The sequence below is a fragment of the Hydractinia symbiolongicarpus genome, chromosome 2 (assembly GCF_029227915.1).
Source record: "Hydractinia symbiolongicarpus strain clone_291-10 chromosome 2, HSymV2.1, whole genome shotgun sequence".
Classification (NCBI taxonomy): domain Eukaryota; kingdom Metazoa; phylum Cnidaria; class Hydrozoa; order Anthoathecata; family Hydractiniidae; genus Hydractinia; species Hydractinia symbiolongicarpus.
The window spans coordinates 16,600,274-16,618,318 of record NC_079876.1 but is presented as its reverse complement, the minus strand read 5'-3'; the positions used below and the strand labels follow the sequence as shown (position 1 = coordinate 16,618,318).

General features: G+C 33.6%; 2 protein-coding genes across 4 annotated transcripts in view; one reads left to right on the top strand and one right to left on the bottom strand.

Annotated features, from left to right (window-relative positions):
- The first annotated feature begins 7,427 nt into the window (after nt 1-7,427).
- On the top strand, nt 7,428-13,319 carry LOC130629687 (non-structural maintenance of chromosomes element 1 homolog). The gene is made up of 9 exons (XM_057442995.1): nt 7,428-7,591; nt 8,605-8,726; nt 9,477-9,554; nt 11,296-11,397; nt 11,475-11,516; nt 11,875-11,991; nt 12,518-12,585; nt 12,664-12,761; nt 13,121-13,319. The coding sequence occupies exons 1-9, from the start codon at nt 7,477-7,479 to the stop codon at nt 13,198-13,200; spliced, it is 822 nt and encodes a 273-aa protein (XP_057298978.1). The 5' UTR covers nt 7,428-7,476; the 3' UTR covers nt 13,201-13,319.
- Nucleotides 13,320-15,057: 1,738 nt separating this feature from the next.
- LOC130629686 (sperm flagellar protein 2-like) overlaps nt 15,058-18,045 on the bottom strand; it is a 29,891-nt gene continuing 26,903 nt past the window's right edge. For all 3 annotated transcript variants that reach the window (XM_057442992.1, XM_057442993.1, XM_057442994.1), the window contains 7 exons: nt 17,902-17,973; nt 17,547-17,609; nt 17,158-17,277; nt 16,504-16,548; nt 16,337-16,417; nt 15,896-16,021; nt 15,058-15,231 (listed from right to left, as the gene is read on the bottom strand). In XM_057442992.1, the coding sequence (XP_057298975.1) occupies nt 15,163-15,231; nt 15,896-16,021; nt 16,337-16,417; nt 16,504-16,548; nt 17,158-17,277; nt 17,547-17,609; nt 17,902-17,973 (576 nt within the window). In that variant the 3' untranslated portion in view covers nt 15,058-15,162. The remainder of the gene's footprint in view (nt 15,232-15,895; nt 16,022-16,336; nt 16,418-16,503; nt 16,549-17,157; nt 17,278-17,546; nt 17,610-17,901; nt 17,974-18,045) is intronic.

Here is an 18,045-nt window from a genome sequence, read left to right as displayed (position 1 = left end):
TTTTCTTTAAGAAGTTGCTGTATTCATTCTAAAATAACAGGAAAACGTAAATATAAGGCTTTAAAGTTTCCGTATTTCATTCTAAAATGACGAGAAAACGTCCCTGCAAAGCTTTACAGTTTCCGTATTTTATTTAAAATGACGAGAAAACGTCCCTTGCTGTATATCATTCTAAAATGATGAGAAAACGTCCCTGTGAAGCTTTAAAGTTGCCATAATTCATTCTTAAATGACGAGAAAATGTTCCTGCAAAGCTTTACATTTGCCTTATTTCATTCTAAAATGACGAGAAAACGTCCCTGCGAAGCTCTAAAGTTGCCGTATATCATTCTAAAATGATGAAAAAGGTCCCTTTTTTATCTTTAATTTATATTGTATTAGTTATTTTTTAACTTATTTCTCCGAAAGACGATTATAAATATATAAAGCCTAAATTATTAAATCAAAAAATTGCTACTGAAAGGAACATAAAGATACTCGCTGTATTCCTTTCACAAATGACATAAACACATTTAAAATTTTAAAAAAACTCCATACTTATGACCTTACTTCACTTAGGTGCTTTATTGTTTTTCTTTGCAGTAGTATCAGGTATTGTTGCAGAGATGGTAAAAGCATCTGGATATATTGGAGTTGAGCTTATTACAAGTCTTGCTAATCAGATTTTAAAGGATGGTGCTATTCTGAGTAAGTGGCAGTCAAGTGTAATAGTGAATTGTTTCAAGCGCAAGGGTGATGCATTAGAAAGAGGTACCTATAGAGGTTTGAAGTTGGTTGATCAAGTAATGAAAGTTATTGAAAGCGTGATTGATAAGTTACTTAGAGAAAGAATTGATATAGATAAGATGCAATTTGGTCATATTGAAGAAGAACTACTTTGTTCATCACTAACATACTGCCAAGCAGTGAGCGGGATTCGATCCGCTGTCCCCAGAACTGGGAGCCGCAGACGAACCCACTACACTATGTGCGGCAATATGTTAGTGATGAACGCAGATAGTTTATCCGGATGGTGTGTATACATATAGGTGAACATTTATCATAGCACATCCTTATTTCATTCTCAACAGATGAACAAAGTAGTTCTTCTTCAATATGACTCACACGCATTATACTCGCCCGTCATGATCAGAGGTCTGATCGGGGTGAAGCATTCTCTGTTAAGAATGAAATATGGATGTGCTATGATAAATATTCACCTATATGCAATTTGGTTTTGTTCCAGGGTGTGGCACTACAGATTCAATATTTTTACTCAGAGAGCTTCAGGAAAAGTATTTAGGAAAGAGAAAGAATCTCTATTTTGCCTTTGTAGATTTAGAGAAAGCTTTTAATAGAGTGCTACGTAAAGTTATTTGGTGGGCTATGAGAAAATTAGGTGTGGATGAGTGGCTAGTTAGCAATGCTAGAAGTCGTGTCAGGATTAACGATTCACTTAGTGATGATTTTATTGTAAATGTTGGTGTACATCAGGGTTCTGTACTTAGTCCTTTGTTGTTTGTTCTAGTCTTAGAAGCGCTGTCGATGGAGTTCAGAACAGGTTGTCCATGGGAGTTATTGTATGCAGATGATTTGGTTCTCATAGCAGAGTCGATGGAAGAATTAGTTGCAAAGTTTGAGAAGTGGAAGAAAGAACTAGAAGAGAAAGGGCTAAGGGTGAACAAAGCAAAGTCTAAAGTCATGATTAGTAGCATTGCAGCCAAGTGTGACCTTGTAGTTGGAAAGTGGCCTTGTGGAGTTTGCAGGAAAGGGGTTGGTAGTAACTCAATTTTTTGTCAGACTTGCAAGCATTGGGTACATAAGAAGTGCAGTAGTATTGGTGGAAGGTTAAGAGCTGACATTCAGTTTGTATGCAAGTGTTGCAAAGGTGAGGTTATAGAGAATGAAGTATTTCCAGCTTCAATGATGTACAACACTGGCTCATTAGAGATAGTTGAGAACTTCTGTTACTTAGGTGATATGTTGGGCAGTGAAGGGGGTGTTGGAAGAAGTGGTACTTGCAGGATAGGTTCTGCTTGGAAAAAGTTCAGAGAGTTACTTCCTTTGTTGACTAGCAGTTGACACGTCTTGTTAATTGAGTTAAAAGGTAGGTTGTATGAGGCCTTTGTAAGAAGTGTTATGTTGTACGGTAGTGAGACATGAGTGTACGGTAGTGAGACATGGGCAGTGAAGCAGGAAGATCTTGACCGTTTAGAAAGGAATGATATGAGAATGGTCAGGTGGATGTGTAACGCCAGTCTGAGAGACAGAAAGAGTTCAGATGATCTAAGAAACAGGCTAATTATCCATAGAATTAAAGATGTTATCCAGATAAGAAGATTGAATTGGCTGGGGCACTTGGAAAGAATGGAGGGGGATAACTGGGTAAGAAAGTGTAGAGACTTGATAGTTTCTGGGGCAAAGCCCAGAGGCAGACCGAGAAAGACTTGGCAGGACAGACTTGATACAGAGGAAGTTGAGTTTAGATCTAACACAGTCTAGATCAGATTGGAAGAGGGTCATTAATATACCCCGTCCAACCTATGCTAGCATAGAAAACGGACGTTTAGCCAAGAATGATGATGATCTCAATAACGATTTTCTTATTTTCTCTAAAACACCATTCTGGAGATCAATTTTTCTTTTCTGTTGAATGTTATTCTAATCTATATATATTGCAATCACATTAAGCATATTGAAATGATTTGCTTCTGGTAATGGAGCAGTATGACAGGTACCATTTTTAGGTGTTATTGGCATGTATTTCAAAACCTAGTGCCCAGGACTAAATTGATAAATGCTGGTAAAATCAGTAAAAAAAATTAAAATTAAGTTTGAATATTCTTTTCTTTTTTATATTTTCTACTTTTAAACAACAGGTGGCCACAAAAATGTAAAAGAAAATTAAAAAATACAATTAATAAGACACAGGTAACTATTTTCTCCTCATTGCTGCAATTCATTCTATCATGCACACTGTGATTGCTGAGATATAAATAGATAACAAAATTCTATAAACGTTAGAAATATTATTCCATGTGTCGCTGTTACAGACAATCTGTGATAATTCGTAAGACAATCCATCAAGAAAACTTAGATTTACATAAAAAGAAACATTCTAGATGACACTGTAGTGCGTTTTAAATAAGTTTATGAAATAAAAAAGAGCTACGTATTGAAAAAAACTTTAGTAATAAAATAGATGAATTAAAAAAATAAGCAAATCTATATATATAAATAATGTTTATTATATACCCGATTTTTCACAATGTAGAAATTTACTTACGTGACAACGCGTAGGTTTTATTGAGAGACCATTATTAGATTAATAATGTTTATTATATACCCGATTTTTCACAATGTAGAAATTTACTTACGTGACAACGCGTAGGTTTTATTGAGAGACCATTATTAGATTAATAATTTTTTTAAATCTTTTATGTAAAAGGAATGTAAAACAAACACCTTTTGAAACGAATTATGGTATGTGAAACGATTTCAAGTAAATATAATAAAACGATCTTGAAACAATTTTGAAACGAATATAAAACAATTTTAGTTTTTAATGAAACGATTTACAAAATAGTGAAACGATTTCCATACGATTTAAAACGATTCCAAAAAATTAAACATTACTTTAAAATCATTTCAAATTCGTATCACATGCTATGCTAATTAAACAATGAAACGATATGAAACGATTTTTTTTGAAACAATCTCAGAGACTATCCCTTAAATAAAATAAAACTGCTATAAAATCAAAGATTAAAAAAGTCAGTAGACAATTTAACCTAGTAACCTTTATTGTATAGAGCTTGAAACGCTAATGAGAAAAATGTATAGAATCATGTGCTTTCAATAAACAAATAAGGAGATATAAGGGTTTAAAAATTTTCCTGACGTCAGCACAGACCCGCTAAAATACAAAAATGTTTTTTAGAAATTTGTATACCCGCTGCCTTAATTGTATAGATCTTGTAACGTTGAGCAAGCAAATGTAAAAGATCATGTACTTTTGTACTTAGATATTGGGGTTTAAAGATACTTAGATGACATCATCAACCCGTCCATTCCGAAACGGATTTGGGTACCCAGGTTTGGAAAACTTTATTGCCATGGTGTCCCTAATTACCCACGTAGTGAGAAATGACTGACGTCACCACCTTGTTTCTAAAAGTTATTTGGCTTTGAAATTTTAAGTGCATTGTAATCGCTTCATTAATTTAAATTAAGATATTGACGTTACATTAATGTTGTTAATGTTGTGTCATAGCGTCAAAAAATTAAACATTTAATAGGACCTAACTTTTTTAGACACATCCACTTTGCCTGTTACAGGCAGACAGACAGACACAGTTATTATAAGATTGTTTGGAAACTGTGAAAATTAAAGTATTCCTTTAAATATATTATTTTGTTAGGTGTATAAAATATATATATTAGGTGTATCCTTTAAATTCAACCTTTCAACCAAACTTTTTACCATTTTTTCAAACAAATTTTTCCTCTGCAGGGGCGGATCCAGACTTTTTCAAGACTTAGTCAAGACTGAGTCTTGAATTTAGCAGCTGGGGGCTAAATTTTAAGCTTTGCGGTTACAAAAATTGCCGAAAATTGTCTTCCGATTTATCTAGTTATTAATAAAATTGACCAAAAGAAACGCTAAGCTATAACAAAATCTCCTAAGAACATCTTTTATAAGAATCAAATCTCCGTCTTACACATCTTATTTTAGATAGATAAAAGCACTAAAATTAACAGGGATTAACTACAATAAAGTAAGACAATTGTAAATATATTTCATTATTTATAAACTCTTGCTGTTTCTGCCAATATCAGGCTTCATCAGCATGACTAGGTGAATCAAATGATCACACCAGCCATGGACAGCAAAATAAAACACAATAATAACAAAAACAATAAGAATATGGAAAGATCACGATAATGAAGATGAAATATACTTACATGTGATATGATACAAACACACCTCAACCCATGTATTTGTTCAGATATATTTGTTTATTCATAGGGCTAAACTCAAGTTTCACTTGAACTTTAAAAGAAGAATTTAGAATTTTTACTGCTTTTTGCTTGCTGAAATAGGAAAATGCAACTTTCAGTTAAGAAAGTTGCAACCTGGAAAAAGGGGAACGTAATGATTTGGCTTGAAGTCTACACCAGACTTAACAATATCTTCATAACAAAATAAAATTTTTAACTGATCTTCATCAGGTAAAATAGATGGGTGTGGCAATATACACTGTGTAAAGAAAGTTGTAACAAACTGTAACAAGCCGAATTGTGGGTAAAATGTGTTAATTTTTCTCTTTATTACTGTTGACAAGGCAAGTATTGATAGAAAAGGAAACCATGTCTTGGGGGTACAGTTGTTGATTGTTTCTGCTTTAACTGCCTCCTCAGGAGAAAGAGTCATATCACAAACAATATGGGAAAGGGAAAATCTGAATAAACTTTTCTCAGATATAAAAATATTTGCCTTTTGGTCTTTAAAAGCAAATTGAAAACAAGGATGATTGGAATAAAAGGAAGGATGCAAGAAAAGTTCTACGGATGTCAAGATTCTCAAAACATCAACAAGAGAATTATCACCTATACCAATACCATTGATGCTGAGCTGTATAGACAGTCTCCTGATGGATTGGATCTAAAAATAATATATTTTACCATGACCTTTTACTCAACAAACTTTGTTTCTTAATAGCCATTCGAAGAGTTGTTTATTTTCATCACCAACCTTACTTTTCCAGATGTCAAGTTCTTGCTTCTAATAACAACACAAATATTAATTGAGAAAGAATTCCTCCGCAATGCTGAAAATTCTGTTCAAAGCTAATATTACAAAAACAATACACCTTTACGATAATTCAATTGTACATGCGTTCCTACGGCTCCCCATCGTTTTACAATATCGGAAAAAAGGAGGTAAAACTCGTGTTTTTATGAGAGTTTGTTAGAGACGAAAGCGTGTTTTCTCCAGTTTGTTAACTTCCGTCGTATCAATTTCTTTCAAATTTTCAGGAAACGTTAATAATAAGATACAACTTATGTGTACTTTTCATTAAAAACAAAACGTGGCAAGAAAAGTTATCACGAAATCACGTGTTTTCTCCTTAACAAACTCTTATAAAAGTGTAATGTTTACCTTCTCTGATTGCAAAATAAGCTGCGATGGAGTGTTATTTTTTCCGAATTATTGTAAAGGTGTATTAGCCGTAGCTATTAGCTAATTAAATCTTTTTGTATTTGGTTTTAATAGTCTGTTGTATAAAGCTCTCCCCAACTAGCTTTTCGTAGCAGATATACTGAAAACCTTTAAATAAATGCAAGGTGTGTTGGAGAGTAAAAAACATACTTCTCACCTTAAAGCAATAATTCCTTTATCTTCACACCTCGCCTCAGATGGAAGGTATATATCTGGACCTGAATTCCGATGAAGACTTTTACCAACCAAGGGATAAATATCCCCAGACAACAAAAATGCTCGAGAATAAACACTTTCTAAAAGTTCTTTTTGCATTTTACGAACAGATTCAAAATTATCACACTTTAAATCAGTAAGCACCCGCGCCAACATATCTGCTGCAGCCATGATAGTACGGAAAGAATCCAAGCCAAAAGGCGTGAGTCTTTGACTAATCCTGACGGATGGGAGTTAAAACTATAGCCTAACAGGTTATCAGTAACCACGCAGTACGGAACCTAAATTTCCTTCGCCGGCTGCGGGCCACATATTGTTGGACTACGCATAGAGTGTGAAAATTACGTCACGATTTTGACGTCACAGGCCCCTTAGGTGAGATGGGGAGGGTTGCGGGCCATAGCTATTTGATTTTTGACTGACTAAGTGACTGATTAGTCAAAATGAATCAGTCAAAATCTGTAAGCTATAATTTGCAACCCTCTCAGTCTATATGGTAGCGACCTCACAACTTTGACGTCAACGTCGCTATAGGCGAATTGGAGAGGGCTGTGAATCATGGCTTTTCGCCGTAAAAAAATTACAATCTGATTTTTTAACGCCCTCCGTTTGCAACACCTGGATCGTCGACATCTTTGCTTGGCTAACATTTTTCGTCAAATTTACACTTAGTCACGCGACTTATCTGACTAACCCTGGATCCGCACCTGCTCTGTTCTCTTATTTTTTTTAATAACACAGCATAGAAAAGCTGAGATCAGTTTACAATCTCAAATGTACACGCTATTTTTAACATTTAACAGACCATAACTCTGTATTAAAAACAAGTAATTAGACTTAATACCTTCATTATGGACTATACACCAAAGTCATCTGAGTTTATAAAATTGTAGTTATAAAAATGCTATCTGCTGTCGCATGGCATGAACTATTTTAATATGGCAAAATAGATTAAGGATCTCAATTTGTAACCCCTTAATTTTATTATTGAGTGCTGAACCAGCCCCATCTTTTTAGATTTTTTAGATCAAAGAAACAGTATTTATGCAAGGTAGATTATGGAGAACTACAATGATGCACATCGGCTATTCCTACAAATTTTTATTTCCAGAAAGTTAATGTTAACTGATGACGCTTTGCAGTTATATTTGAAAGTGGGAGAGCAAGTTGAAGGTGCGCCTACAGCTTATTTACCATATGTTTGAACTAAAATTTTTTTTGTGTATCAACTATTTAGCTTTCAAGCAAAGTTTTGTAAAAATTCACAATGTATAATACAGATACAAAGATAAGGGAATGGTTTTCTTATAAAGTTTGGACCTGAAAATTCCTGAAAAAATTACCTTTTCTCCAAAATCAATGAAGCACAAAATTAACGATCACAAAATTAACATGAAGAAAATAATGTGAATGCCTATATGACAACCTACAAAAAAGAGTTTAATTAACTTTTAAATTTAGCTCAATGGACTTACAAAAAGCTTTAATATAATTCGAATCAGGATATTAGGAGTTTATCTCCTTCTTGAGAAGGGGCTCATTGACAAAACAATATCCAACCTCTAGCTAGAAAATAGGTATATAATTCCTGGAATAAGTTAGTCCTGGAAAACCCTGAAGTTTCAACAACCTTTTCATGATGTTCTGGAATGATGCCCTAGTAATCATGCTGCGCTAAATTCATGCATTTTTTTTAGGTGCATAAAACTATTTACAAAGCTTACAGGAAGACTTTTCTCAGAAAGAACTTTGCAAACTAAGTGTATAATCTTTTTTTTGAAATTCCGTAATTCCTGGGAATTATTTCCATGATTAGTTGTTTTTTCCTAGCAACTTACATTTTTGCTATAAAAGTCTCCTACAATAGACATAATTGGTTCAAAATATAAAAGCCAAATAAATGTTGCTTCGTGATATAAGGATGCGTACATAAATGTTTGGGATATTTATGACGGGTGAACCTGTAGAATTTTCTACAAGCTAACCACTGGTACTAAAAAATGTCCAGAACAAAAATCTGGAATGTCTTAAAATTTAGTTTTAAATTTTTTATGGTCACCTTCTGGCAAAAAAAACAAGCAGTGTATTAGAAGGTGCTGTGACATATAATTTACCTGATTTAATTTTATAAAGTCAAATTTTAAAAGACCATTTTTTGTATTTCGGTTTATGTTTTATTGTTATAGTTGACACTCCTCCAGACGAGTTTTTTAGTTTTGTTAAAACTATAAACAAGAAATTAGAACCACTTTTGATGGAGTTAAGACAAGGAAGAGCTGAAGAATCTGGAGAAATGTTTTATGCACTGGTAAGTAAGATCAAAATTTTTTTGATTACTTTTTGAAACCAAACACTGTCAAATAAAAAACTATAAATATAAAATTGATTTATTGATTTTTTTTTGGAAGGGGATGTTTGGGGAGATTTATCCTATAAAAATATTAGGCGGCATTCATTGTGATTGAATAATATAAATATTATCATGTCATTAACAAGCGAGTGTATTCTGGGCTATGTTTCCAGAATGAATTTTTTTCATCTGAAAGCAAATTTATATATATTTAGTATATATTCATAATAGCATCATTCTTTGAGAATGCTACTTTGGAGGTGTTAAACCGTGCAGTTACAAAATTTCACAATTTCTACAATTCGCTAGGAAAATTGTGCAAAAACTTTACACCTGCACAAATCCCCTTAAAATGTTTTTGATTTATGATTCCCAGTTAGGGTTACGGGATTCTTGAAAAACCTCCAAGTAAACAACTGGTATATATATTTCATGTCTAATAATTAGTGAACACACTTACCCACAGAAACATGTAATATGGTTCAGGTAGGTGTGTTGTTGACATTGCATACAGAATGCTAAACTCACCAATACAGATTACCAATGCAGAACATCTAAAAGTAGATAACACCTGAAATATACATGTAAATTTTCACGTGTTGTTCTGTCCGTAAAAGTCCGCAGTATTACTACATCGCAAATCTTTCAGGAATTTTAACTTTTTAAATTGTAGCATTAGTGTTGTTAAAACTGATAATTTTATTTTAGGTTAATTGCTATGAAGATGAGCATTCGAAGCTTGCAACAAATTTTTTGCCACAAGAAATTGATTACATAAAGAAAGTGGTAAGCAATTATCATGAAGTCAGCATTCTGTCTAATTTCTAAAATTTCTAAAATTTTGTGAGTGAACATATAGGGCATATACAAGCTTACACACAAAATTTGATTGCAAACCAAGTTGCAGATCCCAAGTTATTAAAAAATAAGAGGCCTGGGACGAGCAAACAAGTGTCATTTTTTGCAAAAAAAATTATTCTATCAATTAACCTTTATAATATTTATGCATTGATAAAGTTTGAATGCACACCCCTTAACAGGTCTAAGTTTACTGATGAAAGAAAATGTCCAAATTTACTATTACTGAAATATGACATCATAATTCATGCAGCATAATTAAATCTGAAATTCTTTAAATGTGAATATCTTGAGAACGAAAAGAGCTTTTTAAAAAATTTAAAAAGACTTGTTAGCTAACTTTTTAAGCTCTATAATATAAGTCCAACATCATTTTGTACCTCGGGTTCCCTTTAAGTAAATTATTGCCAAAACACTTTTACCAAATATTGCAAAATATTCTGCCACAATAAAAGAAGAAACTGTTTTCACTCTTCAAAGCGCAGAAATTTTAATGCTATATTTTTTCGCTTTTACTTTGGCAACTTTGTGTTTACAAGAAAAGTTCAATTTTAGTTTGTTTATTATAATTAACCAGACAACATTTACGAGGGAATTGATACTTGCCCAATCGGTGGCATTAAGTAAAACATGCTATAAAACTAACATTATAAACAACGGGGCACCTAAATCCTTCTCAAAACGATTAAGAAACAGCCCAGTCTGATTGGGTAAATTAAAAGGAGGCAAAGCAGGAATTATTAAAGACATTTTAACATTTCAGACTTTTTGTAAAAACATTTCTTGTTATGGAAACTAAAGTTTGATTTTAAGTGGTGTAGTAGTTTAAAGAAGCAAACAGGTGAAGTCTTCCCCAAAAAAATAGCCAACAAAACAAAATAAACAAAAATTGAGTTTGTAAAAGAGAACCTGATTCAACTTTAAGCCTAAGATAACATTTTAAGCGACCAACATTGTTGTTAAATATTTAAAAGTTTTTATTAATATTATGCGATCATTGTTATCTATATTATAATGCCCGTATACGTCTGTCTGTCTGTCCGTCTGTCTGTCACGCAAAATGGTAGCTTAGCTGCACAATAGCGAGAAGCACGCAATGCGGTATAAAAAGGACGGGCAAACCCGTGGATTTTCCACGGGCTAATGACTTGTGTAATCATTATTTTCTCAAAAAGTACAGCACAGCTATTTATTTTTTAACAATCATTTGAAGTTTGGTATCTTGGGATAAATTTTCGCAGGGATTAATTTTCGCGGATTTCGCGGCTTTTGGCTTAATCCGCAAACTTAAGTCCCCACGAAGTTTTTAATTAATTGTTCAATTCACGAAATTTATATGAGAATATTTCCATGGTCGAAATGTCCATTCCACAAGCTTTTCTCTAGTCATCGATTACAAAAAAAAACAACATCTACTTTTGTAAGTTCATTTTTTTTTTGGAAATTTTTGGTTGTTTTTCACTAAAATTAACCGAGAGCTAATTTTGCCAGCCTAAAAAAATAGTCAAAAATGTCGAAGTGCGGAATTAAGTCCCTGCAAAATATTAGAATATTACTCATCCGCGAAATGCTCGATTTTCGCGGATGAACTCAACCGCGAAATTTTTTTTCTCGCGAAAATTTATCACAAAAAAGTTTTGGGTATGGAAATACAATTTTTTTTACCTAGATTGAGCTTATTGTGCTATCTGATGAAGGTGTAGTGTCTTCAATCGATTTAATCAATGCTGGTCATGATTTAACCAAACGAATAACGACACACGCAGCAGAAGTAAAGTGATTTCACCTCTATAAAATGCTTTTATTTTGTTAACAACCTGTAAATATTTTTTCGTTTGTTTTTTTAAGGAAATTTTGAGTCAGCTTTCATCAGAGAGATGGCTTGCCGAGGTAATGTTTGGATTTTTTTTAAATGGATTGTTGGTCTTTTAGAAGATAAAATAAAGAGAGAAAATTAGTGTTGTGTGTCACAAATCGAAGTTTGATGAAATAGGTGAAATGTAACGAAATCTAAAAAATTACCCTGGTTGTTTTAAACATGTAAGGTAGTAAAGATATTGTGTGACTGGTTTTCTAGGAGTTTTGTGAAAGAGAGTTTTATGAACATATATCGCATAAACGGAACACGCCCTAAAAAGTGTTACCAAAGGATTACAGCCAGTATTTAAAAAAAATTTTTTGTGGACATCATCAAGCTTCGTTAATATTTTATTACTACATAATTTTAAATATTATTTATCTGTTTCAGCATCATGGCAAAATATCACTGGGAGCGAGAGCTGTCATTGAATTGGGCCAGTACTTAAAAATGAAATTTAAAGATCACATAAACGAATGTACTCTATGTCACGATTTTGTCATATCGGTATGTCCTTTGTCAATTCTCACGGATTGAATCACTCAGCAAAGCCTTAGTTGTAAAGGCATATTCTTCGTGATATTAACTGGCTGTCCAATTTTAAACACTTTTAAGGTTTCCAAGACGGTTTTTCTCCTTGGCTGTTCTTCAAGGTTTTGTTGTGATAATTTTTTCAAAGGAACGCAATATTAAAATGTCAAACATTTCTATCGATGGGAAGAAAATTAACTAGACGGAAATGTTCAAGGAAATATTTTCTATACTGCTTATTGCAGAAATGTTGCAGAAATGAATGGCGTTATTTTCAGATATTTAAAATTTTAAACGTAAACATAGTAGGATATATTTTGGAAAATTTGGAGCAAAATATTTTTACTAAACTTTTAACATAGCTTACAGGGAGGTTTTTAAAGGATTCGCGAATTAGACAAGTAAATTTTTTTATATCAACAGAATGCAAAATTAAACATGTTTCTTTAAAATGGCTCTAGATATTTTGTATTTTTCACGTATGTGTTTCTTTTCACACCAGGGCGACATGTGTATTAATTGCGGTATCAAGATTCACAAGTATTGTGCAGCTACTAACTTCACAAATATGTAAGAGCTTCCCTTACTTTATGACCTCTCTCCTTGATATACGAATCTCTGTGTTTATTCTCATATTGTTTTACTTAGACATGCTTCGAAACGGAAATGTCCTTCCTGTAAAGAAGTGTGGGAGAATAATCTTATGAAGTTACCAAAAAGTAGGGACAGTGGTGCAGCTGGACAAGGTGTGGTGTTTTATTTCACTCGTGTACAGAAAGGTCGGATGATCAAGCGATTGACTCGTTTTCCCCGACATATTAACTTAACACGATATAATGTTTCATTTTGCATCTTTTTTATCACTTGCAGAGAATCAATTTGGGCATTAATTTACAAGATTTTCCTAAGTTTTTGGAATTTTTTTTTGTTGTGTGTAAAAAATCACGAAATTTTATGTCTCCTATTAAAAAAGTTCTCGCAAAAATCGATACCCTGATAATAATAACGAATATACGAATATAATGATAAAGGATATAATTAGGAAGTGGAAAACAGCCTTTACAAAGCTAATTGAAGACGCAGAATATTTCGTATTTATTTTTAGCGGCAGCACTTAGAGAAGTACAGGTAGTTCCTTCTGCAGCTTCTTCAAAACCTTCCAAGAGAGCAAAACGGTCCAGGTGATCTGTTGGAAGTTTTGGAAAGTCTTTTTCTAACATGTATATATATTTAATGTAAATAGATTTTGTAACATAATTTGTGCAACTTTTTCCTAAATGGAACTTGAAAAAATTTTTAGGTTACATGTTTTGTTATTTCATTGACGCATGCGCACTAGTTGTTTTTTAGTTTAGTGATCTAGACTCAGCTGAAGAAATGCTTTAGCGTAAAAGTTGCCAGCAATACACTTTGTCAGCTTTACCGAGTAAAAAAGTTTTTATTAAACATTTTTTTGGAAAATAATACACTTTATTCAATACATGAAAGATTTGGAAACCACGGTTCCTACCCAGCAGCACTCAAAAATATTGCTCCTTTTGAAACAAAAAAGAACACAAACCTAACTAGAATACACTACTGTAGCTATATAGGTAGCTACCAAGCTAGCTAACGAAATACATGTTAACAATAATTACTGGCTGACTATCTTTACTTAAACAAAGCATATTCTATCCTCACCTCACAGTCATTTCCGGCTGGTTGTTGTTCTTTCTTCTCTTTTTAAAGCAACATCTAACCTTGCCTCGCAGCAATCCATAACCTTACAGCCTATGCAAATGTTCGGGTAAGTAACATCAGGGGAATAAAAAAGCTATGCCAAGAACTTTGCGTACGAACACATCAAAGCTGGCTTCGTGTTATAAATACTCAAATGTGCTCATTTTTATCCGGAGACGAAGGAAGGCTAAACCAAACAACACATTCCTGCAGATAATGTGAAACACATGGTACTTTTCTACCTTCTTAGCTTGAAGAAACAGAGGTTTGACAACTGGTAAAGAGAGACGGATGATTTGTTAACATATAAATGGGGTATAACGTAGTTCTTATTAATCAACGCCGATTATTTTTTTAGTCTTTTCTCAGTACTTTTTTAGGCTTTTCCAGACAATTTTTATCAACAGACGCTCAGTTCATCTTTAAGCTTTTCCGACAATTTTAATTAACGAACGCAGTACTTTTCCTGTTTCTCCCGACAATTTTTACCAGCGAACGCTCAATACTTTTGCAGGCTCTTCCCGACAAATTTTATCAACGAACGCTCAGTACTTTTGGAGGCTTTTCCCGACAATTTTTCTCAACAGACGCTCACTGCTTTCCAGACTTTTCTGGGCAGTTCTTATCAATGGGACAACTTATTGTCTAACAAGGAAAACGTCATACGCTGAAATGCGAGCTGCATTCGTCTCCACAGTAGACGACTGTCATTTTAAATGCTACTTCATTCAAACTTCAATTATTTCGAACAATTTTTAGTTGGCCCAGCAGGTAGGAAAGTGGTTTAATTTTGAGTAAAGTTATGAGTACAAACAGTGCTGTAGTGTAAATGAAGACTTACCTTAACGACAAATCGTAAGATGAAAATCATGCCATTTTTAAATTATATCCAAAAACAATGACATCAGCATATGTCAAATTTAGGCCATTTTCCCGCTCTTTACGAACTATATTTCTTTAAGCCAACAAGTATAATAAACATATAATACATTGTTTTTATCCTGGCTTTGAACTCTATCCCATTTTTTTTGCCTAAAATCTGAACAGTGAATTCAAATATATATTTTTAATAAAAACATGTTAAAACATGTTTAAGACTATTCATTTAACTTTTAACTGCTAGCTCACAAAATACTGAGTCAGTGGAAAGTATATAAGTATAAAGTATCAATCGTCAGGAAAGCAATTTGAAGGTATCGAACATAGGTTTAACTTACGTTTCTTTCAGGAAAGAGTTTCGGACAAATTGCGCCTAAAGTTAACAACGTCAGATTATCTGCACCCAACGTGCATAAACTTTCTTGCGAAATGAACAACAATATGTCAGATGAACAATAATTTATATGGAATCAATATATTACAACATGTTTGATAAAAAAAAAACATCATTATACATATCTACGTAAAAGCTGGAATAGCAGCATTCTATCACGTGACTACTGGTTCTTCTTCTTCAATGATGTCTTCTCCTCTGTCTGAAAATGCCTTGTTAATATCCTATAAAGTAAACATATCTCCTGTCCAGTTTTGATAAATTGGTGTTTTTGTAAGGGAAAAATATGAACACGAAATCTCTTTAAAGGGCGAGCTTGCTAAAAAGTGTTATTTTACGCTTCGCATCGCTCGGGTGTTAGGATCATAAGGGAAACTAGCTGTTACCCGTGAAAAAATCCACAGTGTCGACCGTCTTTAAATCACACGCTATTTCGTGTGTTTGTCGCACGACAGTTTTCTTTCAAACAGACAGACAAAATACGGCTATTAATAAGAAACTAGCCGTTAACCACCTTCCGTTATATATCGTATTTCGTGTTCCCGTAACAAAAAGACAAACAGACGCACGAACAGTCAGACGGAATACGGCTATTATTAAAGAGACTAGTCGTTGCCCGTGGAAATCGCAATCGCCCGTCCTTTATATTAACCCGCCGCAACAAAGCGGATAAAAGTATATTGGATTTAATATTCGTGTTTCCGTAACATCATTTTCTAACTCAGCGGGGGGTCCGCGCAGAGACAGACAGACGGAATACGGCTATTATTAAAGAGACTAGTCCTTTAAATTTACCCGTCGCAACAAGGTGGATAAAAATATACCGTATTTGATATTCGTGGGACAGAGACATACAAAATATTATTAAAGAGATATGTAAACACGAACCTTTTTTGTATATTTAACGCATCCATCTATTAAATCCCTCATCAAAGGATGTCCATAAAGTAGTTTTAAAGGAATCGCATCACTGCTCGTGTACCCGAGGTCTTCATACACACCTTCGATTTCGTCCTGTAATATCAACAACAGGTCATGATAAAATCATAAAATAAATGTCTTTAAATTGCAAAAAAAAACAAAGGAATCAAGCAAAAAAAAAAAAGAAGTTCAACGTTTCATTCAAAAGCCTTACCGGTCTATGTCTAAAATTTGACAAGGGAGCAAAAACTATGGCCGACGGGAAAACAAAATATCTACTTTCAGAATTTTCCGTTCTACTAAACATTTGTCACTTTTAATTGAAAGATTTTTCACCCATAAGAACAAAAAAAGAGGAATCTGGTAAAAAAAACTAAAAATAACACACATAACGATAACCAGACAAACCTTTAGATGTAACCCGGACGAACTGACGTCTAAATTAAATCTGTGATCTCCACCGTGGCCACGCTCACCGTGATTAAATACCTAAAAATATTGACGCGTTTAATTAGAAGGTGTAGATATAACAATTATAAGGGGATAAAAAGATTAAAAATTTCAGGACTCGGTACCTGCATCCAATCTTGTGCTAGAACATCCACGTCCATAATATTTTCCTGGGTAAGAAAACAGAATTCAAAGCAACATCATTCGCAGGCAAGGTCACGTTAAGAGAAGCACTCAGGAGGAGCGCTCGATTGTTGTTAAAATTCCGTATTACTTAACAGGTCTAAAAATTCGCACATGGACTAAATTTTGCAAATCAAAATGTTTTATATTTTTCCAGTCTTTAATTTCACGATTATGTTATTTATAAATATTTTGTGTATTCAATTTCGTGAAGACGAAATTGAATACCAAATTTTGCAAATTTTGAGTAAAATCGTAAAATTTTCGGATGCAATTGGATTTTTTCGTACAGTTGACTGATCAAATCATATTGTCTCTATATCGTTGTAATTAACAGCCTTGACTCGCTCGCTCTCGCTGTAAATTCGAGGAAAAAAGGCGAAACTCGACGTTTGCTAAAGAGCAACTGTTAAAACATTAAGCGCCATACTTACAAAAACTCATTTTGCGTACCTCCCTCCAACCTCTTCATCAGGATTTTTTAAGCTTTTCAAATTTGGCCGTCCAAATATAAAAAAGCCTAACAAGTCCTGGATGAGGTTGCACCCCACTTGTCAAAATACTACAAAACATAGCTTCTTGTTGTCTATACTAACCTGACTGTCAGAAGATAATCCTCTTAGTAAGTGAGCATCTGGTAGAGTTAGCCCGGACACAATACTTAAAGCAGTCAACAAACCATCCAGTGCATCATCACTCGTCACGAAATAAAGCAGCTAAAATATTAAAAGTATTGAGGTAAACTGTGGCCTCACATGCTGTCAAAAGTTTTTACAATCATGGTCATGCAAGCTATGAGCAGTTTCAAGAAATTCCCAATCCTCGTGTAAAACAATTTTACTTGGCTATCGACATAGAAAGAGCATTCTAAACACACCTGGATTTAACAAACTTTTTTTTACAACGAAAGGTTTAAAGTTAAGAAAATCCAGCGGTTGTCTTGTTATGATGACACACAGCGCCGTGAAATGGAAATTTGACTTACCATGTCTTTGTAGTTGAGTAGATCTCCTTCACATGTTTCGAATGAGAAGATTTCAAAGAAAATCTAAAATATGCATTTACTCAATATAAAATGAACCTTTTAGGCACGACAAAATATTAGTGAATAATTCATTATTTTCAGCCCTTTCTTGGAAAAATCTGTTGACATATCCAAAGTTTCTAACCTGATAAAACGTTTTAAATTAAATAAACCGTCCATAAAAATTGTTACGTAAAGTGAATTCTAGAACTTATCACTGGTACCAAAACATAATGATTGCACACTAAGGACAATTCCCTGATGAATGCATAACTCTCCGGACTCCACAGTGGCATGAGATCCGTGAAACGAATACCTGTTTAAGATTCTTCGCTCTGTCGTATTTCTCTTCCAGATGTTCACCTTGTTCTTCCAACCAAATCGGAATCTATATACAGTAATCACTTTATAAAACATACTAATTCGGGTCATGTATTTCTTTAAATCGGACTTCAAGCAA

Excerpts from the sequence above, each read along its gene's own strand:
- LOC130629687 (XM_057442995.1), top strand. The coding sequence starts at position 7,477 with ATGGAGAACTACAATGATGCACATCGGCTATTCCTACAAATTTTTATT. Across the intron at positions 7,592-8,604 it reads AGTGGGAGAGCAAGTTGAAG|TTGACACTCCTCCAGACGAG; the intron begins GTGCGCCTACAG and ends TTATTGTTATAG. Across the intron at positions 11,398-11,474 it reads TAACGACACACGCAGCAGAA|GAAATTTTGAGTCAGCTTTC; the intron begins GTAAAGTGATTT and ends TGTTTTTTTAAG.